Below are 21,847 nucleotides of genomic sequence, written 5' to 3'. Positions count from 1 at the left end.
ACACGGCCGATCAGCCTCGCTTCCGTGTCTGCTTGTCTATCCCTCCGAGTGGACGTTAGTGTCGCAAATGGAAGGAACTCTATGGCTTTGTTCATTATCGAAGATCCCGAGGCCGTGGTAGCGCAGGATACATCTCAGTGCGACGATGGGTCGTCTTCATCGGTATGCTTCCTTACTTCCGGCGCGTGGAAGGCGTGCTGACTTGAGCGGACTGGTCCGACAGAGCCACACAAAGCCAGGGCAACGCATGATTCAGAACTTCCAAGCTTCTAGCTCGACCCTGATTAGCTCGACCATGCCGTCCCTGACCATGACCCCAGAATGCGGAGGACAACTTTTGGCGCCTAAGCAATCCATAAAAGCTGCACACTCTCGGTTGGCAGAGAGTCATTTGGAACGTGGTAGGCCTGAGGTCCTTTGTTAGCGACGTAAAGTCTTATTCCATGATTCACAGATGATGGCGGTACGAGCCGGCGTTTGAGCGCCCACGCCAGCCCGTTGATACGTCCCAACACCCCTTTAGCTCTGTCAGCCACCCATTCTACTCCTCAAATGCCGCTTAGCGTCAGCTGGATCCCGAACCCCGGGTATGAGTGGCAGCATCTTCCCGATACATTCCAATGGGAAGGCTATCCGGACGGCTCACGCATGCATGTCGATCGTGGACATACAGGTGAGATAATCTATACCGTGACGCCGTGACGCCTGCTGAAATGGCATTTGGTAGAGCATGGCATGTTAGATCAGATGGCCCATTATACAGATGATTCGCCAGAGGCGACCTATGGGAATGGGGAACAGTCTTCCGTGCACCTTGACAATACTTGGACGCGCAGCGAGGGTACAGACCCAGCAACATCCTCCTCAAATTCGAGTCTCTATCAAGCTGTATCGAGTTATCCTGGAGCATCCTCTGACCTAAACAGCAGCAGTTCAACCGAGTCTGCGGCCGCTGTATTGACCCCAGGCACTGACGACGATGGGACCTCGTCGTCGTCCGTGGTCGGAGATCATGATTATTTTTCTACCGTGCAGCCCCATCACGAACCCTCCCCTGCACCGTCATCCGTTGCTTCCGGGTCAACCGAAGACGGCGGTCACTCAATACCCCCTCGCATACACTGCAGATATGAGGGATGCAACCGGACCTTCCGGAATGAATATACCTATAGCGTGCATGCGGCCGTCCATACCAAGAAACAGAAAAAGCGGTTCCAATGCCCGACATGCCACGAGACCTTTTCTCGACGGCACGATATGATGAGACATGAGGTGAGATCAAGCGAATGATTACGAGAGAACGATGCTCATCCTGCATACAGGTGTCTCAACACGGGAAGGTGCCTGACTGGACATGCGACCGGTGTCGGCGGTTCTTCTCGAGTGAACTGATGTTCAAGAATCACAGGTGCCCTTCAACACGGAAAGGGATCAAGCCTGCGTTTGGTCAAGAGATGGCTGGACTGTGTTGAAGGGAGGCTCGGGGGTTCATCACGGCCGGTTTTGGCATCTCATACTGGGTGTAGAGTATTACAAATAATACTTGATGGCATAGTGGGTCTCTCGTTCCAGGTGCATCCCAGTAATCATACTGTATACTTGTAGAATATGTACTCAGGACGCATAGAATCTCGCAAGCACCTGAGTGCCAGCCGTCACCGATTTGTGGCTTCATCTCAGAGAGCCGTGGTTTCTCACGATAAGGCTATCCCCTTTGAGTATCATGATGATATGATCTCTTACCAGTGCCGCAAGCGCTGTGCTCTTCAGATCCACCGGCTACATACACAACATGTCAGCCTTGCTTGTGGTGGACGTACAATACGATTTCATCAACGGGTCATTGGCGGTCAAAGATTCTGAGAGCATTTTGCCTGTTGTCCACGAGCTCCTGGACGATGCGAAGTGGGACTTGGTTATAGCGAGTCAAGTAGGTGTCAAGGCATACGAGCATCTCGATGATAAGCATGAAGTGGTGAATACATGCCATTGTGTAGGACTATCACCCAGCTGGACATGTGTCTTTCGCGTCAGCGCATAACCTTGCGCCTTTCCAACCCGTCCGGTTGCCCCATCCCATTACACACGAGCAGCCCACAAGCGTAGAAGCGGGAGAAATATTGAAAGGAGCCGCACCCGAAGACACGATCGTGCAGATGTTATGGCCTGACCACTGCGTGCAGGGTACTAAGGCTAGTGATCGCGTTTGCATAACCTGGGTGCAACAGCGTGGCTGACCTCTGAGTCTGCTCCCCATGGGTTGCATAGGGAGCCGAGCTGGAAGAAGGTGTCCGCGTGCGGCTCGAGAGACTGGGACCCAAAGCGCATATTGTGCGGAAGGTGGGGATGATACTTCATGTACACGCGAACGACAGAGTCGACGTCGACTGTCTCGCAGGGTTGTCATCCGCACATAGACGGATACTCCGCCTTCGCTCTCAATCACTACGTTAAGTTCACCGAGCTGCCTCGGCTCCTATTTTCCAAAGGAATACACAAGGTCACTATCGTGGGCCTAGCCACTGATTACTGCGTGCGGGCAAGCGTTAGTAGGCGTTCTCCTCCCTGTTGTCGACTTATGCTGTATTTCGAATTCATTTGTCATAGGCCATCGATGCACGCAAGTTCGACTTCGAGGTGGACATTGTTCGTGCCGGCGTCCGCGGGGTATACTCGGACAAGGAAGAGACTGTCCTACAGGAACTCGAAAAATGGGGATGCAAGATAATCTGAGGTGGAAGCACGGCGAGAATCGGTACGTCCAGTAAAAGTTATCCACTGTGCACTAGGAAGCGGCTTCCTGCTATGCAGCATTGTTTCTATTACCAGACACCAGTGGCTGGATCTCAACCTCAGTTTTCGTCAGTGTGAGGTTGGGCCTTGTCCAGCTAGCCCGCCGACGGGCGAAAAGCAGTTGAAAGATGACGATGGGTATTATTACTAAGTAAATGGTGTGCTCGTATTGGTTCACCGGCAGGTAGACACTGGGGAGCCTTCTGCTGATAACGCCTATAGGGTTCGTCTCGCACTGATGTTTATCAGATGTTTGGACGCGACGGCGGTGTAAGGCGTGGATATGAATACGCTGGTCACAGGGCTCTGATTCGCTGCCGGTGCCATTAAATATTAGAACATCGATGGCGGCGACGCAGCATGATAAGACGACAACATACTATGACGTCGCATGCGCACACCATAGCTTTTCACTTACTCTTTTCTTAAACCTTCATAACTATCCCACAGACCGATCTTCTGCATTTGGAGACATGACTACCGCTGGATCCGTAGATCGACAGAGCCTGTTCTCGGTGGAGGGGTTGGTGGCTGTCGTGACCGGCGGAGGAACAGGTGACTCCCAGGATACTTCGTCTGACATGTGTGTTCATGGAGATATGGAGTATAGGCATTGGTCGTATGATTGCAACTGCTCTAGAGAATAACGGTGCTACCGTATACATCGTGGGCCGACGATTGGAAGTTCTGGAGACAGCTGCGAAGGAGAGCAACGTGAGTGATCGAACGTGTTCGACCGTTGGGGAACTAGTACTAAGTGGCAAGCGCATCCGACGTCGCCCTGCAGAAATTCGGAAAGTTAATCCCCTTGCAAGGGGATGTAACCAGCAAGGATTCCCTCCTTTCGTTGGTCGAGACGCTTGGGTCTCGCCATGGTTACATCAACCTTCTAGTAAACAACTCCGGAGTGATGTTTGCGCCTCAGTCTCGTCATTCTCTCGAACCGGTTAAGGATATCAAGGAATTGCAAGCCCGGCTTTGGGACTATTCCACGCCAGAGCAATTTGCAAAGACCTTCGAGGTAAATTGCACAGCGGTGTATTTCACGACAGTCGCCTTTCTAGAGTTGCTGGATGCGGGGAATCACAAAGGCGGTATCCACGGAGTGACGAGCCAAGTCATTACTGTCTCAAGCATCGCCGGGATGAGGAGGGATTCGCAGATGTTCAGCGCTGCCTACTCAATGAGCAAGGCCGCCGTGACACACCTGGGAAAGCTATTGGCGAACATTCTGAAGGACCAGAAGATACGGAGCAATATCATTGCCCCTGGCCTTTACCCATCAGGTACGGAGCTCCAACGGCGGCGATAGGCGCAGCGCTAACTCGCATGCAGAGATGACAGCGGAAATGTGGTCCGAGGAGCTAGTCCAGAAAGGTGTCCCACTGCAAAGAGGAGGGGAAATACAGGATATGGGTGGTCTGGCATTATTCCTGGCGAGCAGAGCAGGCGCATACGTTAATGGGACTCTACACATTAGTGACGGTGGCAGGCTCGGCCTGTTCTCTTCGACTTATTGATTCCGTCAGAGCATACTAGGGTGTACCCGAATGTACGATAGGATCTTGCTAGATGATGACAGAGCATACTTGCGAGGCGACGGAGCGGAATAATCGATATTCGCAGAAGGAAATAGCAAGGAGGTCGACGGATGAAGCATGGCATATAAAGGAAATCCGACCCCCGTCCTAGCCAGAGACGGAGAGCATAACTGACAGGAGCCTCCAAGACGTTGACCAGGTCTTCCATGCTGTGACTCACTTTCCCGAAAGCAGAGACAAAGGTATCCTGCTATCACCGCTCTAACTGACATCCGTTTCCATGTCGTGATCATGAGTCGCGCGGAGGCCTCCAGCCAGTTTCGCAGGAAAGGACGAGGGAGGCCGTTTCGGTCGGCGCGCGGGCTAAGCGGAAATATATCGCTGGTAGGCAATCTCCGCACGAGCGCAGGGTTCTCAACGGCATCTGCGATCCGCCGGCATTGACAATGCAGTGAGAAGCTCACAGAAAGGGTGAATCAGCGGGGGCGGTAGCCATTCGACGTTGGACTTTGTACTGCGCGACTATGCCGCCGGACACGACTAGGGCGAGCTCATCGCGAAACGCAAGGAAAGTCGTCCTGAGCGAGGAGGAGTTGACCCTCAGAAGAGCTCGCGGGGAAATATCTTGTGCGGAATGCCGAAGGTCTTGCTTCCTCCAGTCTTGTCGTCCGACCGTGGCGGTTTCTTACTGCTGTGATGTTTGTCAAGGCTCAAACTCAAGTGTGACAAAAGGCTGCCGTGTAGTTCATGCGAGAGGAGGGGCTGTCCGAATATCTGTCCGAATGGTATACCTGTTCGCAGACTTGGTCTTTATGTGGTAGTACTGACGTCTCCGAGGGCAGGCACGTTGGCAGCAGGGCAGGGTTCAAGGCGTGTGTGTTGAGTCTTTGCGTGGCCAGCCCTCTAAACCCAGTTGCAGGTTCATTCTGTCGGACACCAGGGATCTGCATCGGAAGATCACTGAGATGTCCCAGAGAATTCGCCAGCTAGAAGATGCACTCGCGGTATTTCAAGCTAGCATCTCTAGTGAACGCCATCCTCTGTTATCTGAGGAGCTTACCGCAATCAAATTCTGGCCAGAAGTCAGGCCCGAACGCGAAGAAAATTCAACAACTCGATTTGGCCCCGTAGGCTCGCTGGATGCATTCGGCACTCTTTCAGTTGGAGAGCAAGGTGAAGCCAAGTACTTCGGTCGATCTGCTGGAGGCGAAGTGAGCGTTTTATATTGTGCAGATAGAAAATGTGTTCATGCTTCTTCTCAGGCTCTTCTATTAGTACGTCTCAGTCCGTTCCCCTCGCTCGCGCTGAACACTTAGTATTCACCTGGAAGGTGGGTGCTGACATGGAGGGTGCCCCGCCGCGCAGGGATGATTCTGCATCCACCCAGGATGAGCTATCGAGGATTCTGGGAAAGCTCCCCCAGGATTTCCTAGGCAACGCAAGTGATGAAATACTCGAACTTGTCTGGAATGAACTTCCACCACAAGCACGTGAGTACGCCCATCTGTGTCTCCAATGGTGTACCTCACTGACGAGCTACGCAGGAGCATGGTCACTTTGCGAAACTTATTTCGAGCATGCCTCATGGTTCTTTAACTGCGTCACCCGGGACGAGATTGTGAACGAAATGATAGCTCCGGTCTATAAAATGGTCAAAGACAGAACACGGCCTGACTTCAACCCTAGAGATATGTCCTCAGTAGGACCTCATACCATAGCCGTCCTCTATTTCACATTCGCAGTCGGGGCACTCATGGACTTGACGTTGCCTGCGTACAATTCCGAAGCTGAAAGATACTTCCGCCTCGGGCGTGCCGCGTTTTCCTTACGCTCGGTTGTTGATTCTCCGGTGGTTGAGACGGTCCAGGCTATAGCACTTATGAGTGCCTACCACGGCTTAGACGGCCAGCGATACACAATGGATAGTTCTTGGTCACTGTGTGCCTTCGCCACAAAACTGGCGCAAAGCGTATGTTCTCGTGCCCCTTCTGTTGAGGCTCTCTTTAACGTTTGTCCTGTTTCCAGTTAGGTCTTCGTGCGTCCCTTAAGTATAAGGAAGGGTTCCTCACGACTTACAGCAGTGACTAGATCGTGATTGTGCTCGCTGGGGTCTTGATGCCAAGACTGTTGAGAGAAGAAGAACCGTATTCTGGGCTATATTCACCGGTGATGTTATGCTGGTAAGTATCGAATCTCTTCGCATCAGCTATGAACTCAAGCAGTACATAATGAAGAGCATCATGCTCGGCCGACCCCTGTCGACCCCTCTCTCGCATATCGACTGCGAGTTTCCCACCGATCACGCACAGACTGTCAACGAGAATGGAGAACCTGAGCCTAGCTGTAAGTATCTTTCTTTGAGTCTAAAGCGCCTTAGTAGATCATTACGGATTGTCCAGACAGCGCGTGGCGTTACAAAGTCGTTAAGGAATTAATGGCTCCCATCTGCGAGCGTATGCTGGCAGCTGAGCCCCCAAGTTACGAAATTGCCCTTGAGCTGGACGCTAAAGTTCGCGCTACGCCTGTACCCGTGTCGTTCAAGCTGTTCCTAGGACCTGAAGACGAAGATAGGCCTTCTATGATTGTGCAAGCATACTTGTTATCGCAGTATCGTATGAATGGTAGACTTCCCAATCATATACCGAGGTGAAAGGTCTGACATGGCATAAATAGCTATGCTCGTGATCCATCGAAGCTTCTTGTAGGTCTCATGGCGAGAGTCCGGATCATATCTGACTCTCTTTGCTTGCAGTGCTCAGGCATTACTGGACCATCCGCTCAACCCATTCCGAAGTCCCTATGCGCCATCTTACCTTGCAGCATATCGCTGCGCGTCTGTGGTTATCAAGTCCAGCATCCACTTCTTCGATCGTTGCCCGAATCTCATCGTACGGTTCGCTTCTTTCTGGTCCCATGCATTCTCAGCCACGGTGAGATATTATACTTGTCGTTTCATATGCGTCCGCTCATATCGCGTCCAGCTCATCATGGGATTCGTCGTGACCCGCACGCCAGCATCAAATATTGCTGCCACAGCATTTGTCGAGTTCAACGCTGGAATCGAGCTATTCCAGAAGGCGGCGATAGATAATTATCGAGCAAGGAGGGCACTGGTATGATAAAATCATATATGCTAGGATCCATGACATAATTGCTTCCAGCTCGTTCTCAGGAAACTGAAGGTAAGGGCGGATCGTGTCTATTCTCGTTCCGGCCCTCGAGACCGCCCACACGATATGGACCAAGACTCGAATGCAGACGTGGACAGAGGGCCGGATGAGTTAGCCGTCTTCGGGGGGAAGACAAGCGCCTTGCCGACGAAATCCCTGTCGACAGCTTGGTCAAACACTTATTCACGCTCCCAGTCGACAACTCCATCGAGCCGAATTGACGCCGCGTTCTCGCCTGCCTCCGACGGGTCGGGCGTGTTGCCCAGCCCTCCAGGCCTGGCGCAGCCGTCTCTTGCCAGTCAGGTCCCACCATTACAATGGTCAGATTTGGCTTTTCCGTCCGAGTCGCAAGCACAAGAAGGCCTGCAGGTACCTTCTCCCGGGGCATTTATGGCCGCTTCGCAAGCGGGTCTGTTTTCCGCACCCTCAAACGTCTCGAGTCCTCAGCAGCAGATGTCTCAAGACTACTACTACGGGACAACGGTGGCTCCTGCACCGGCTGATCTTTCTTATATGGGTTTGGTGCCGGAGGGATCAGGTGTCGATAGTCAGTGGATGTCACTTTTGCGCGAGTCTGGCCTCTTAGAGCCAGGGTATGACGGGATGCGGTACGACATGCAAACCGGATAGCACAGCCTCCGAGTCTTTTTCCTTGTGACACCATTGCATCTGAACTTGCTACTAATAGGTCATACACATGCTGGATTAGGATAGGAGTTCATGTAGAATAGATTGAGCCTGTACAGAGCAGGGGAAAGCAGGGGATTATATGACGGGAAAAGAAGGGCGTCAAGCACCTGACTCGACGAAGCTGAGCTTTGCCTACAATCTGCAACTCCGTCCGACATTACCTTCGACTTTCCTCAGATCTATCTCGCCATAGCCGGAATACGCTAGGCCCCGAAGGTTCCAATCAGAGTCTGCTGGTTGGACGGCGCCGCTCTCGTCAATAGCGCGGCACCAAACGCGCTCTGCCGCGTCTGAAAGCTCCAACGTTGCCTCCCACAGTGTCCAACTCCATTTGCCTTCCTGATACGTTATGTGTGCATCCCGCCATGTCCGGCCGGAGTCGATGCTGACTTCAACTGCCTTGACTTGGCCTGTCACACCTGCCATGGCGTAGCCCTTCACGCAGAGGAAGGTCTGCGGACTGGTTCGAAGGGAAACGGAGGCAACCACCGAGTTGAGTGGGTTGAACTGCAGAGGCGGGACCTTGCACCACCAGCCCCCAGCATGCGCTTGGTCGCGGGAGCATACCTCTTCGGGAAGGACCTTGTAGTCGCGTTTGTGGTAGAAGTTGTCGGGCTCCCGGTCGGAGACCAGGATGCTGTCGACCCATTTGACCCAACGAACCCCGGTGTACCCGGGAACTACGACTCGGAAAGGGTAGCCATGCTCGGGCGTCAACGGATGTCCATTCATCTGCCAAATCAATGTCACACATATAGCTCGTATCTGGTACCCCCCTTCCTGGCGCTCACCTCATAAGCTATAATGACATCACCTTCCTCATCCATGGCCTTCTCCAGCGATATAGACGTTCCAAACCAATTGTCATCCGAACAGGCCGCGATGTGCGATCCCATGCACAAGTGCAGCGGCTTATCGTGTTCTGCAGGAGGACGGACACCGGCAGCGAGGAGCAGCTGTCGCATCGACACACCCGCCCACCTGACATTGCATATAACCCCTTCATTCCATTTCACGCCGTCGACATTCCTCTTCTTCCTTTCTGCCATAGTTTTTCGCCTATTCCCTGCACACTGCATCCCGTAGTAAGTAACACGACCAGTCGTCAGTGGGAAGAACGCACTTGGAGGGCTGCCACGACCTCTACACGAGGAAAAATCCTCTTGAGATCATCCAACCTGAACTGCAGAGCATTCTGAACAAGACCCCTGACAGATAACGTGAACGTATCGGCCTCCAAGCACTTGACGGGGGCTGAAAGCAACGTTCAACACTACACGGCCCGCGAAGTAGATACAGGGACATACAGTGGTTGCGACAATAGATTAATTCATCCGGGGTGTAAGGTTGCGCGACGAGGGCAACCAAGTCCGGTTCCGCGTTATATGGCTGCTCCTGCAAAACGCTGAGACGGTTGCTAAACGAAGACTGGGTGGAAGGATCCATGATTGCGTTGAGACATAGACTCCATAACCTTTTATTTCAGAGTGGAGCCTTCTCGAACCAGTATGAGACACCGCTCCCCGCTCCGTACGAGGAATACGGACTTCTCATTTCCTCCGAGTACGTCAGATTGCAGGGTCGACAGCGCAGAGAAGCACGTAAGATAAGGTTTCTACGCTTTGGAAACGTCGAGTCTGACATGGTGAACGAAACCGGTACCCCTTTGCAAAGCGAGAAGAGTGCTGCTGAGGTTCAGCTTGGGTTCAGCCACAGCGGGCACACTAGTCCTCTCAGGTAATTTATTACATCTGACACCACAGGCTGAATTCTGTGCGCTGCTACGGCCTTTTATCTCTACAAAACACCCAAATCGCCCGATACTCTTTCGAGTTCTTTTCATTCTCATTCGGTCATTATCTGGTCGACATGGCTCGAGGTGCAGGGTGAGGGTCCTGACTGATACATGACAGCAATAATAGCCATTCGGAATTGAGAGCAGCTGACGCCCACGCAGCGCTCAATATCAGGTAGAGCTAAGCTTGTACTTAGCCCATAGCATGCTGGAATGAAGTATCGTCGGTCAATACGGCAGCCTTATCCAGCTCTTCGTGTCCCGATGCCCTCGGCGCATAGTGGAACAACCTCGGCCGCAGTCCCTCTACTGACAGTCGTGTGTGTGGAAGCCCATGCAGGTCAGTGTTATTCAGCCCTTCTATCTGGAGCAATGATACACGAGGGAGTGCTACATCCAAAACGAACGAAGTAAATAAATAGAGGTGCAAGGATCGAAGATTGCTGCGAATGGTGCTGGTCGTGTCTTGTCTTGTGGCGAAAGGGCGGTTGTGCCGGACATCCACCCCACTAAATTAGAACTGGAAGAGACGGGAGCGCTTGGCGGGGACGTTGGTCTGAACGACCGGGACAACGACCTTCACGGCCTCTGGAGTGGATGTGGACCTCGACGTCACAGTGGTTGTAAGCATGGTGAACTTGGCAGCTGAGACGGGGCCAGCCTTGGCTGCAGTGTTGGCGCAAGGACCGTTGTCGTCCCAGGCGCCGGAGGATCCTCCAGGGGTTTCAGCGTAGTTCCATTGATTCGCCGTCCAGACGTCACCGCTTGCAGGAAGCTATCAGTATCGCAAGCAACGTCCACAATGGACCCAAACACGCACTTATACAGAACCTGGTCGCCCGCAGTGTAAGCAACGTTAGCCACCCAAGCCGATAGAGATCCACAGCTTCCCGAAGGTGTGGTGGTAGTAGAGGTGGAAGCCGTCGAGGTCGTGGTCGTGGTCGTGGAAGTTGGCGCGGAGGTGGTAGTGCCAGAAGAAGTGCTGGTGGGAGCGGATGAGCCACCAGTGAGGTAGCTCTTGATGGCCTGGTCATATCGGTTGTTGGCTATAATTCCAGCCGCCATCACTCTCAGGTGAATCATGCTTCAAGCACACGAGCAGACGAACCGTAAGCCTGAGAAGCATCCCACAGCATGACGCCTCCGAACGACGAGTATTGGGCCTTCATGGCCTGAGCGATGCTACCGAGAGTGGCAGCATCGACATATCCGGAGCCGGCGGCGGTAGATGATGCAGGGGCGCCAATGTAGATCTTCACGTTCTTGTTGGGTGAAGTGGACTTCGCCCAGCTGTCCCACTGGTCAAAGTTCCAATCGTTGGCGTTGTCGTAGTTCTGCAGGCCGCAGTAGTTGTTGTCTGCGAAGTACTGTAAGTCTCACTGCGAGATTTGAGGGAGGGGCGATGCGCACAGAATTGGACGTAAAGCGCATCGAAACCTTCGGCATTGATGACGCTGCCGAGATAGGCGTCTGGGAATGGGCATTGGGGCGCGCCGGTGATGTAATAACTAGATTTACTCTGAGCCCTCCAGTGATACCTATCGAGACCGGAGACTCACGTCTTGGAACCGCCGTTCATCAGAGTGCGAAGCGCACTGACGAAGGTCGGGTAGTACTGCGCAGAACCACCCTCAATGTCGAGGTCGATTCTACAGCAGATTACTGATCAGATAAATGTGGTATAAAGGATCATAATGACACACCCGTCAAGGACAGCGTTACCGAAGGGCCTGATGTCGCTGGATCCACCCAGCAAGAGGTTCCAGATGGTGGTAGCGAATTCGGTGGCCTGGGCGTCTGACGAGAAGCCGTTCGCGCCAGTCGCACCGCCCAGACTCATGGTGACGATCTTGCCCTTAGATTGGCACGTCTGAATATCGGAGGCCAGGAAAGAACAGTCCGGTAGTTGCGTGTTGGGGAACACGGCATCGTCATTGACATTACAGATCTAATGATGTCGGTCTTAGAACCGGTGGGTGCACCGCAGAGAAGGACACCAACGTTGGAAAGATCCAGGGATGGCTCGCCGCCGGTACCGAAGAAGACGTTCAAAAATGCCATAGGAATGGCATCGATGGTGTCATCCTAGGGAACAGGTTCAGGTCTATTCCGGTGCGCCCACAAATGCGCCTACCTGGCAATAGTGTGTTAGGTTGGTTTGCCAGTTAGCGGTGTCGCTGGAGTGCGTAGCACCGTAGCTGTTCTGACCCCAATAACTGACGACAGTCGGTCACTAAGCGCAGGTCATATGCAGCAGCATCGAAGGACTCACACAGCCAACTATTTGTATGGGAAGCTGTTAATACGCCGCCAAGGAGGTACAACACAGTTCGAGAACACGCACGTTATCAGTGGCAGAATTGTCGAAACCCAATACTCCGGATGCGCCGAAGATTAAGGCGACCGAGGCAATGGGGAGCACTGCAAGGACCATGACGAGGATCTTCACCAATCTGCTGAAGGAGGGGAAGCAGATGCTCGAGAGAGCTGATCTGGAGTTGAGCGTTCCCGTCGAGCCCCCTTATATATCCTCCAGGACCCCCTTCCATCCGAGAACGAGTGAAACTGCGGGGTCAACGCTTCGGGGGAGGCACATTGATAGTTACCCGTCGGCCTATGTGATTGCTTCTCCAAGAATACAACGCCGGATGCAGGAGAGTGCGCCGAGGTGTTCCCATGCAGCGATGAGGGCGGCACCGCGATTAGTTATTCGGGAACAGCATTGCACGCATGGTACCGTTGAGTAGGGACTGGTGTACATATGAGTCGACTTGGTAGGTTCATCTGTCGCGACGTCATCAGGTCGTCCACCGGAAACAAATAGGTTGATCCTTTGCGTTCGTGCATGTGTGTCCGGCAGGACGAATTGGGGATATTGCACCTATCGTTGCCAGATAAAGAGAGAAGACCCACGTCTCATGCCTGAGTATACTGCTTCCAAGAAGCCAAGTGAGTGAATCGCACCTTATGCTATCTTATGGATCTACGGGAGTGGCTTCGATATCCGTATCTCATTCCGAGACACCTCAGCCATGCTAGCCTTCCGACAATCAGGATAAAGATTGCAATGCAAGTACTCGGGTCCCCGCGCAGGCGACGACGCCGCGGGTGCGATTTTGATCCTTTCTCGGTTCACAAGGGGTTTCCTAGTGTCATAATCCACCTTCGGACGGGGTCCAACCTAGTAGTATGGACCGCAGGTGCTGCGCATCAGCTGTGAACAGTACAACACCCATGACCGCGTAACCATGGGCGCCATAATCATGCGCCATGTGGGCAGCAAGGGAGCAGAGAGATCCGCTTGGAAGCCAGTGTGGCCATTCCGCTTATACCATTCCTGTCCATATGAACTCTCCAAAGATAGATAGCTGTAGGTTATAGCCAATTTACGCCCATCAACGTGCCCATAAGGATGGCGAGCGGCGCAACTTGAGAAGAGCCTGCTCACGTCTCTGTACGTTCTCGTCCATGCAAGTCCGCGACCGATAACAAGAATAGGGAATGCGTTCGGCCGACTTACACACATTTGCGACGAACTCGAGCTCTCGACGATAAGCCGGTGCGAAGCCTTCTCCCAGAGAGATGAACTCGGACTGTCCGACGACCAGGTATGTAGCGGCAAAGAATTGGTAAGAACGTCCGGCCTGTCCGAATCTATCTCGCAATTAGACGCCACGATACCCCTCCAACTCGCGCCTCGAGGCTTACTGCGGACTTCTATCAGCCTAGAATTAGCGCACTGCGTGCGACTCTCCTCGAGCTATACGAAGCCATAGCACGTCCTGTGACTGGCTCTTACGGGGCCCTGTGATCTTAATTGCTACGGTCGACAAGAGCTTTTTCTCTAAACTCCACCTAGGCCTCGAGCGCAATAATAACTGACGAGAACTAGGGTCTGTAAGTATTGGATGGCTGCTCTTTCACTCGCAGATGACAACCACCCAATTGTCAATGGACGGTCATGGCAAGGTGAATGGTCCCATTGGCTAGGTCATGACGAAACGCACCCTCCTACGGCTCGGGGTTGAGATGGCTACAGGCGTCGGCGTAGGATGGTGTATTCGTTGTTACCTGGTGAACGCAGTGCACAGTTGAAGACATATGCACTCAGCCCCATCTCATGACGAATGGGCAGTTTCCGTATCGATATACTCTAGTACAATCAGGTACGTGTACATGTAATACTGGTTGTATGCGCGCATCAATTTGAGCGTTTCGCCGTATGTTCTGAGAGCGATGATGCTCAGAGGCGAGATGACCGGTACCGTTCGTTTGTCTGTTAATACTGATATGACCTGTATACCCGCTGCGACACATCCTCACATACCCATGTCCTCCAGCCGCATGAACTGCCCGCGTCAGGACAGCGCGGTGCCATTGTCAACCTAAAATGTCATCATTGCTTCCTATTCACATTGCGCCGGAGGATGTACATCGCTGTGGGGTCCATGGTGTGTAGGGGCGGACTGTTAGCCGTGATATGTCTGCCCGTATGCAGATGGAGAATAAGGCTGCGGCCCATGTTCCTTTACATGTCTGCCGAGGCACGCAGTTATTGCACTTCACACAGATCAGGATCTAGTTGCTGCTTTGGATGGGCTAGGACGGGCTCGTCACGTCTCTCAGACAGGCTACATTTGAGCGCGGAGCGACGTACGTCTACTTGCTGTTTCTGTTACGGACAGAAGTTAGTGCCGTTTCTGGAACGTATACAGATATCAATACAAGCTTGAGGGCGTTACATGGTTGTGGCTTGTCTGGAACAATACCTCCTACACAGATTATGATCGATTCTACATTACCAGTGTCCGCGAGCCGAACGACAGAATACCGAGTGCAAGTCCAGAGCCGAGAGGTCCGAATATCCGGGGTCCAGAAAAGATGGCAATCAAACGAAGGTTCCGCCATCGCTGGCATCGCTGATGAGCATTCAAGCCAGCTCGCGCTCTATGGCAGCATTGATGACTGCTTTCCTTGAAGTCAAGTCCACGCCGAACTGCTCCTCCAACCTCCTCCGTATCTCCCTCTTCGTGATCGTGTTAAGGTCCGCTCCTCGCAGAATGACCTGGACTGCCCTCTCTAGCTCGGTGTCGGATGGGGCCCCTTCCGAGCCAGTGATGGCCTGGAGGTCGAAATCGAGGTGGCTAGACACAGCCCGCGACGGCACAGGCTGGTGGAGTACGCTGCCGATTTCGCTCATTGCGCGAACGGGAGTGTTGTGGCCCGAGCGGTAGCTTGGAGGCCTGACGTATGGCGTCGGCATTGCTGGCGGAGAGTCCATCTTCCGCTCGTAGTAGGTTTCAGCCCCGTACAAGGACGGCCCTCGGGATGCCGCATAGTCAACCCTCTCGATCTTACTGGGCGGTATCCAGGAACCGATACTATGGTTGGACTCCTTGTCCCAAAGCTCGTTTTCCTGGGCAGGGAACATGAGCGGCTTATGGCGCGATATAGACATCGTTACTTACATAGTCCTCCCATGATTTGAGAGGGATGGACTTAGGGTCGAACTTACCCTCATCCTATGCAAGCAGTCAGCGACGCCCCACAGAAACAATCAAGGGACTCACGTGTACAACCAACTTCTTGCCCTGCTCACCAAGAACGACACGCGTCTGACCCCATGAGAAATCATCCATCTTCCAGAAAGAATACAAGGGGAGAAGGAAGGAAAACGCTGGTATTGCCAGGATATAGAAAATCATCCAGCCGATCATGTCCCATTTACGCCGGACAACGAACACGAGAGCCTGTAATCCATACACCGCGGCGATCATGACAATGGAGACCGTCGTGATGCTCTGCCTTGCTCCAACGGCCAGATAGATGAGGTAACCAATCTGTGGACATAAGTCAGACGACGGACGGGCAGGACGTCACGAGAAGAGACTTACATATGCTACTGTCACCGGCTGTATTATCGTCGATACCAAGTCAATAAGCACAACGAACCGCATAGAGAAGCAACAGAAACCGCAGAGCTGGTCTAGGAATATGAGTTCTGCGAGGTTGTGGACAGTAGAGTTGATCCAGCGCCGACGCTGAGAAAGAAGGACTTTCCAGTCGTCGGGTGCGACTGTGTAAGCATGCGCATCCCGGACAAACTGCGTTTTCAAGAATGGAAAATGCTTCAGAAGGAGTGTCGTCAGGTATCGATCCTCTCCGAGATGCAGCAAGTTCTTCATGTGGAGCGTATCAACACGATTCTCGGCGTAGTCTTGGATGACCTGGTTCGAGATGAAGAGCGGTTTCTTGGTGTCGGGGGTGCGTAGTCGGTAAAGAGTAAAACATCCAGGGAGACAGGTCACCGAGCCGAACAAACTCTCAAAAGCTTTCGTCATGTGGTGCGAAATGAAGTATTCGTACACCTCAGTCACAGTCAGATGAGGTGGCAACGGAGAAAAATTTTCACGACGTACTTGCATCATGGTAATGAGCGACTGCTTAGCATTCGCCAAGGATGTTTCACCACAGACTCCCAATAGTTTCTTGTCCCGTATCATTCTATCCAGCACCCTTAGATATACAAAGAATTAGAGAAGACAAGAACTCACGCTGAGACGAGCCGATTGAGGGACAAAGGATCGACTGTTGTGTCCGCGTCTACCATGAATACGTACTCGTAGAAGCTAGGATTCACGCCAATGACGTTCTTGATTTGATGATACATTTCTAGTTCCAAAGGGTTCATGGGAGAGCTGAAGTGTACCTAGAGGTCAATTTGTGAGATAGGGCAGAATCTACCGATAGAGCTCGGAGGATGGTACCTTGTTCAGAAAACGCATGAGGAGCATCTGAGAGTCCCGCTTGCCACGATTACCAGGCCTGGAGCGTTCGTTCGGCTTGCCAACCTTGACTACGACTAGGTACGGAACAACGTGGCCACCCGTCTCGTACAATCCCGAATAGACTTTCCCCATGTTGTGCTGCTTTGTGCCTTCGCCGAGAGAGAGGAAGCTCAAGGGTTCGGGATCTTCATTGAAATCGGCGCCCAATATGTCCAAGACGATGCGAGGGGTTGGTCGGTCGTTTCCAGACCCAACGATCATACCGTCACACAGAACTACAAGCAGCTTACGCTTGTCGTCGTATTTCATCCTGGCAAGCGAATCGATAGTCTTCTTGAGAGATTGCTCGCCTTCGGTATAGCAGGTGATTTGACAGACGACAAACTTGTCGTGGTCTTCAGGAGCCCTCTCCGCGCTGAGATTGATGGATGCAATGAACTTGAATCCGATGACGCTGACCATCATTATAGACAAGGCGAGTAGGATGTAGGTTGAGAAGAGGCATTGGGGAGATTCTCGGTTGTCGACTTTGCCTATTAGGAAAAGATTCCTCAGACACGTCGCTTGTCTTTGTAAGATGACGGAGTCGAGATTGAGAGAATTGAACTGCTTAGTGATATCACCACCTGCTTCCGTTTTGAAGAGGTCGACAACGGAAGGGTGCATGAAATTCACGTCAACCCCTCCAGGGGCCTGCATGCCGGTAGGCGCTTTCACGTACGGGGGAGTATTGATGTAATTGGTCAGGTCGTAGATCAGGCCGTTGTATATTGCCACCGATTTCGACGAGGCAGCCATGCTGGAGATTTCCTTGGGAGTATAGCCCACGAAACCCACTCGGTTGTTCCAGCGCATTTCGGTCATGACTTCCCAATACCAATCTGGGCGTGAATCGTTCGTGAACGCGCGGAAATCATGATATTGTGCATTTGGGTCGGTATCATTGGACGAGTCCAGCACAACCCAAGGGCTGACAGTACCCGTTACCCCATTGCAAAGCGCGCTGACCTGTAACAGCATCAGTGATTGACACTCTCGTGAGCACGATGAGACACAGACCTGAACTGGGAAGATATCGTCGGCGGCGGTGCCACCGTATTTCAAGATACTTTTGGCAGGCACTACACTGACGGCACGCTGGTGAGTCTCAGCGATCTCAGTCAGGTCGAAGACTTCGCCTCTGATAGACGTAAAGACATTGTTCGGGTTATCTTGTGAATTGTGTGAAGCGAGTTCACTGGTGCTGTAGACGTGTTCAGTCGGGCAAATGAGATCGCCAAGGGCCACGATCACGAAAAGTGTGCAAGCGCAGATAAACCAGATTAGGATGTTGATAGTTAGCTTTTCCCGCCATGCCTGACGAATATCTGGGCGCTTCATCCCACCGATCCACGTCAGGAGCGGGGTTGGCACCCACCAGGTGAGCATCCAGCATACTGCTACCCATCTGCGGCGTGCCGAGCTTTCCTTCAGGACTTCGGTTGTCTCCCCATCTGCAACCACCGCGTCCAACCCATCCTGGGCTAGCAGAGCTTTCGTATCAGCATTCTGGAACATATTGCGGGAAGGGGCATATGACTCTGTGCCGGCATCTGATCCAGGATAGTCTCGGTTACTCGTAAGCCTGCTCGCTGAGTAGTCTTCACTGCGAAGGGACTTCCGTTCATCAGATTCGTCGTCATAGAGGACCCCGGATGGAAATGCAGGAGTACGCGGCTGCAACGCATGGCTTGACTGGCCGAATGGGTCTCCGTAAGGGCCTTCATATGGTGAGTCCATCGGTGAGACATCTTCGCTGGCATATGGCGCATACGGATCCTCCATGCCACTACGACGGAGGCCTGCGTCAAGCTCAGCATTTCTGAAGCGGTTTCGCTTCTGCTCTTCTTCATCCGACGAACGCAGGGAGTCCTCGAGTTTGTGGAAAGCCACTTGAGAAAGGTATACCTGAGGTTGATGTCAGAGACTGAAGAGTCAGACGCAACGACCACAAACCTTGTGGTAGCCTACGGAGATGTCTGTATTCCGAAGGCCGAAGGCAGTTCGGGTCTGCTCTATGCGTTCTCTCGGCTCCCCCTCTATAATTCCCAAACTCTCCAATGGCTGCCTATACCTCTGGATGAACTCGTCAAGGGTCACGCTTACTTCAAAGGTGGTACCCATCCTCTGCGCTATTTCTGCCAAACCCAGGCATTTGACCTGTCCCTTGGCCGCCCGACCTTCAAACTGGTTCGGCAACTGAGAATCGTTGGGGTTGATGCAGAAGATATACCAAGGCTGAGCATCTGCAAGGGTTTCGAACAAAGTATCCAATGCACCACGAAACTCCCCTGCAACGCAAGGCGCGCCACCAGCAGAACCCTGTGTCATATAGAGATCATCCTTCTCCGGATCGATCTCTTTCTTTTCCAAGAGAGACCCGGTCCTACCACCACCGATACTCTTGCGTCGTGTGGACGGAGCGCGCATTGGCTTCACAGGTTGCTGCGCAGCCACAATGGTACCATCACTACGTGGGTCGGCTTGCACTGCAAGACTTTTTGTCGAAAATAATGCCTTTATAAAAGGGTTAGCAGACCCTTCGCCTGTAGGCTTCGTGGGTTGCCCTAAGCGCCCTGGCGACCCGCTGAGGAGCGAGACAAAATCAGGGTTAATGGCATCGAGGTTGCGCTCGAGGAAGCCATCGGTGGTGTACGTAACCGGCCCATTGTAATGCTGGATAGTGAAGGTCGGGTATCCCTGGCTATCCACGGCTCCTAGCCGGAAAGAAGAGTGGCTTCCCCAACGTCTGCCGAACGCCTCTGCCATGGTATGGTTTGTCTTTTTGGGCGCCCGACGGGCCTGGTCATCCATGATATGAATGAGACCGCCCGGCTTGTGCTGGATCAATCGCAGGCACTCAGAGTCATCGTAGTAAGGAACCTGAGGCACGACATCGGCAAGACCCTCTGCGGCATACTCCTCCATGTCCTTCTCGAAGACGCTCTTCATCACGAAGTGATGCAACCGCTCGTTAGCGTAATTAACGCAAAACTGGTCGAGCGAGTTAGGTCGGCTGGTCATGTTTTGCGGGCCAGGGAGGTCCAGCAGGGCGATGAAGGTGGCGAAGTCGTCCCGGCAGAGCTTGCGATTCACATACTCATTGAGCCACGTGAACAACAGCGAGTATAGGGTCTTTGCTAGATCGTCTCGGTTATCGGCGGCACCGTCTGGATCCAGGAAAACAGTACAAAGCTCCTTTCTGACGAGCGTAGTCTTACACGACAGAGCGGATTCGAGGGCCGCAGAGCGAACTCCCATGAACTCCGCCACGGTGCCTAGCAAGTCGACGTTTCGGACAACTGCAGTATCCTCGTTTCGATGCCGATCGACAGTGAAATCGAGGTTGCCCAGATGGGCAATCGTGGCCACGAGCTGGAATATCTGGGCTACTTGCCTCTTGGAGAAGCCCGCGTTCTTCATCGCCATCTTCAACTGGTCAAAGCGAAGACCATCGTCTTTGCGTCGCATGGGATTGCGACTCGACGCGACAGAACTCTGACCAAGGTACCGGTACGACACCTTCTCGTCTAGACGCAGATGCTGTCGTTCCTCCTGCGATAATCCGGCAAGAAGATAGTAGAAGACGTGGAAGTTACGCTCTCCGGAGGGAACCCGCGAAACGCGACTGCGTTCCAAGTAGTAGTCGAGAGTCTTTGCGCCGCATATTCTCCCCTTCTCTGTGAACTGCAGTTCGGTATACTTTCCGAACCGTGATGCATTAGAATTGAGGAGCGTGCTGGCGTTACCAAATGATTCCAGGATGAACTCCGAGGCGGGAAGCTGCTCGGCGAGCTTCGCACCTTTCTTGCCTGGACTATTGATGCTCAGATCCAGCAGTATCTTGATGGATAGCCTACGGCTCTCGGACTTGCCACTACCGGTCTCTCCGCTGTCGAATATAAGGATCAGCTCGTCTAATTGAACTGGTAGAAATCACTGACCTCATCAGTATACACTGATCCTGAGACGTCCTGCGCATATGGTAGTATGCATTGGCGGCCAGCTGAAAGACATGGGGCGGCAGAGGAACCTTCGAGTGCGAGACATCTCGGTACTCCGCGATGTATTTCTGCAATACGGAATCGGCATTGCTAGCGACATATTTGTGCGGGTTGACCGCGACGACAGCAGAGCTTCCGATAGTTGTGTAGATGATGTCCGACATGAACCGCTCCCGCAGGCACGACACGACGAGGCCGTCGGAAGGCGCAGGGAGGGTGGTGAGGTCCGATACAGATTCCAACGGCCGCCGTTCATGGTCCAGGTATCGCGAGCCCTGCCGAGGGGTGTCTTCCGCCTCAGACGACATAGTGGTGAAGGGCGCTGCCCGAATCTAGAGGCCAGACGAGGGTTCTGTGGAAGAGACAGAAAACACGAGTGGAAGTAACCTCTGCTGCTGCGACCACCAGAGCATTCACACACGCAAATAGGTTGTCCGGTGAATGATATTTATAAGTCATGCCAGAATGCAAGGACGTGTGTCAGGTGCTGCGCATAGGCGGTCTCGGGAGAATCGCGAATAGTCGGGTCCTAATATTACTTCAAGGGAAATGAAGTCAGTGACATACCTGCATTGGCAGATGTCGAATGCTTTCTGAAGATGATATCCAAGGTACCCACGCAATAGAGGGTGCGAATATGATTGCCCGCAAGCATAGAGACTGACAAAATCTTGCGGTAAGCATATCGACCCTAGTAAGAGAACCATCACCCCGTACAATATCTGTGAGAAAGAGCCAGGTTAGCTGGGACATACAATATCCCATTCACATGAACCTGACTTGTTCACGCACCCTCCAGAATCTTCCCATCCCAATAAAAGTACAATTGAATTAACCTAGACACCTCACCCAAGATGAAGACGGATGCCCTGGCTGGTCGATCTGTATCGAAGTCTTGAGTCATTGCAAGTCCTGACTCAAAGTCACCCTCGCATCGACAATCACGTTGCAAGCAGTGGTTGGTAGACGCCTACGCCAGGCGACACGAACGTGGTTGAGATGAAATCTAATGAAATGTGTTGACATG

The 21,847-nt window shown here is 52.8% G+C and overlaps 6 protein-coding genes across 6 annotated transcripts; 3 read left to right on the top strand and 3 right to left on the bottom strand.

Moving 5' to 3' along the window:
• Positions 1-1,792: 1,792 nt before the first annotated feature.
• Positions 1,793-2,733, top strand: GLOTRDRAFT_106789 (Isochorismatase hydrolase; the record flags this gene model as incomplete). Its single annotated transcript, XM_007869437.1, has 5 exons — positions 1,793-1,930; positions 1,998-2,192; positions 2,269-2,340; positions 2,399-2,545; positions 2,608-2,733. The coding sequence occupies 5 exons, from the start codon at positions 1,793-1,795 to the stop codon at positions 2,731-2,733; spliced, it is 678 nt and encodes a 225-aa protein (XP_007867628.1).
• A 651-nt stretch (positions 2,734-3,384) lies between these two features.
• GLOTRDRAFT_139641 (NAD P-binding protein) lies at positions 3,385-4,392 on the top strand (the record flags this gene model as incomplete). Its single annotated transcript, XM_007869436.1, has 3 exons — positions 3,385-3,507; positions 3,581-4,079; positions 4,129-4,392. The coding sequence occupies 3 exons, from the start codon at positions 3,385-3,387 to the stop codon at positions 4,311-4,313; spliced, it is 807 nt and encodes a 268-aa protein (XP_007867627.1). The 3' UTR covers positions 4,314-4,392.
• A 403-nt stretch (positions 4,393-4,795) lies between these two features.
• Positions 4,796-8,134, top strand: GLOTRDRAFT_139640 (uncharacterized protein; the record flags this gene model as incomplete). The annotated part of the gene is made up of 15 exons (XM_007869435.1): positions 4,796-4,977; positions 5,043-5,119; positions 5,177-5,204; positions 5,254-5,545; positions 5,597-5,608; positions 5,665-5,824; positions 5,879-6,303; positions 6,360-6,369; positions 6,423-6,514; positions 6,569-6,677; positions 6,734-6,955; positions 7,008-7,035; positions 7,087-7,264; positions 7,316-7,447; positions 7,496-8,134. The coding sequence occupies exons 1-15, from the start codon at positions 4,859-4,861 to the stop codon at positions 8,132-8,134; spliced, it is 2,523 nt and encodes an 840-aa protein (XP_007867626.1). The 5' UTR covers positions 4,796-4,858.
• GLOTRDRAFT_78324 (molybdopterin binding oxidoreductase) lies at positions 8,029-9,640 on the bottom strand (the record flags this gene model as incomplete). The annotated part of the gene is made up of 4 exons (XM_007869434.1): positions 8,029-8,926; positions 8,986-9,267; positions 9,318-9,448; positions 9,502-9,640. The coding sequence occupies 4 exons, from the start codon at positions 9,638-9,640 to the stop codon at positions 8,327-8,329; spliced, it is 1,152 nt and encodes a 383-aa protein (XP_007867625.1). The 3' UTR covers positions 8,029-8,326.
• Positions 9,641-10,307: 667 nt separating this feature from the next.
• Positions 10,308-12,603, bottom strand: GLOTRDRAFT_122074 (glycoside hydrolase). The gene is made up of 10 exons (XM_007869433.1): positions 12,334-12,603; positions 12,262-12,269; positions 12,124-12,205; positions 11,991-12,074; positions 11,693-11,937; positions 11,549-11,638; positions 11,400-11,497; positions 11,098-11,346; positions 10,810-11,035; positions 10,308-10,753 (listed from the first exon to the last, which is right to left on the bottom strand). Exons 1-10 carry the CDS (start codon positions 12,421-12,423, stop codon positions 10,504-10,506), a joined length of 1,422 nt encoding a protein of 473 aa, XP_007867624.1. The 5' UTR covers positions 12,424-12,603; the 3' UTR covers positions 10,308-10,503.
• Positions 12,604-14,764: 2,161 nt separating this feature from the next.
• On the bottom strand, positions 14,765-21,128 carry GLOTRDRAFT_139637 (glycosyltransferase family 2 protein; the record flags this gene model as incomplete). The annotated part of the gene is made up of 10 exons (XM_007869432.1): positions 14,765-15,405; positions 15,458-15,511; positions 15,560-15,829; positions 15,884-16,357; positions 16,409-16,493; positions 16,544-16,698; positions 16,757-17,785; positions 17,837-18,724; positions 18,773-20,708; positions 20,761-21,128. The coding sequence occupies 10 exons, from the start codon at positions 21,126-21,128 to the stop codon at positions 14,920-14,922; spliced, it is 5,745 nt and encodes a 1,914-aa protein (XP_007867623.1). The 3' UTR covers positions 14,765-14,919.
• Between the last annotated feature and the right edge of the window lie 719 nt (positions 21,129-21,847).

Source organism: Gloeophyllum trabeum (genome assembly GCF_000344685.1).
Source record: "Gloeophyllum trabeum ATCC 11539 unplaced genomic scaffold GLOTRscaffold_00009, whole genome shotgun sequence".
Lineage (NCBI taxonomy): Eukaryota > Fungi > Basidiomycota > Agaricomycetes > Gloeophyllales > Gloeophyllaceae > Gloeophyllum > Gloeophyllum trabeum.
This window is presented reverse-complemented; position numbering and strand designations above follow the sequence as displayed.

Bases quoted from the DNA above. Each gene is read 5' to 3' on its own strand.
- GLOTRDRAFT_122074 (XM_007869433.1), bottom strand. From the start codon at position 12,423: ATGGTCCTTGCAGTGCTCCCCATTGCCTCGGTCGCCTTAATCTTCGGC. The intron at 11,639-11,692 runs GTGTGTCATTAT...AATCTGCTGTAG, and splicing joins GGTAACGCTGTCCTTGACGG to AATCGACCTCGACATTGAGG. The intron at 11,036-11,097 runs GTTCGTCTGCTC...CTGGAATTATAG, and splicing joins GGATGCTTCTCAGGCTTACG to CCAACAACCGATATGACCAG.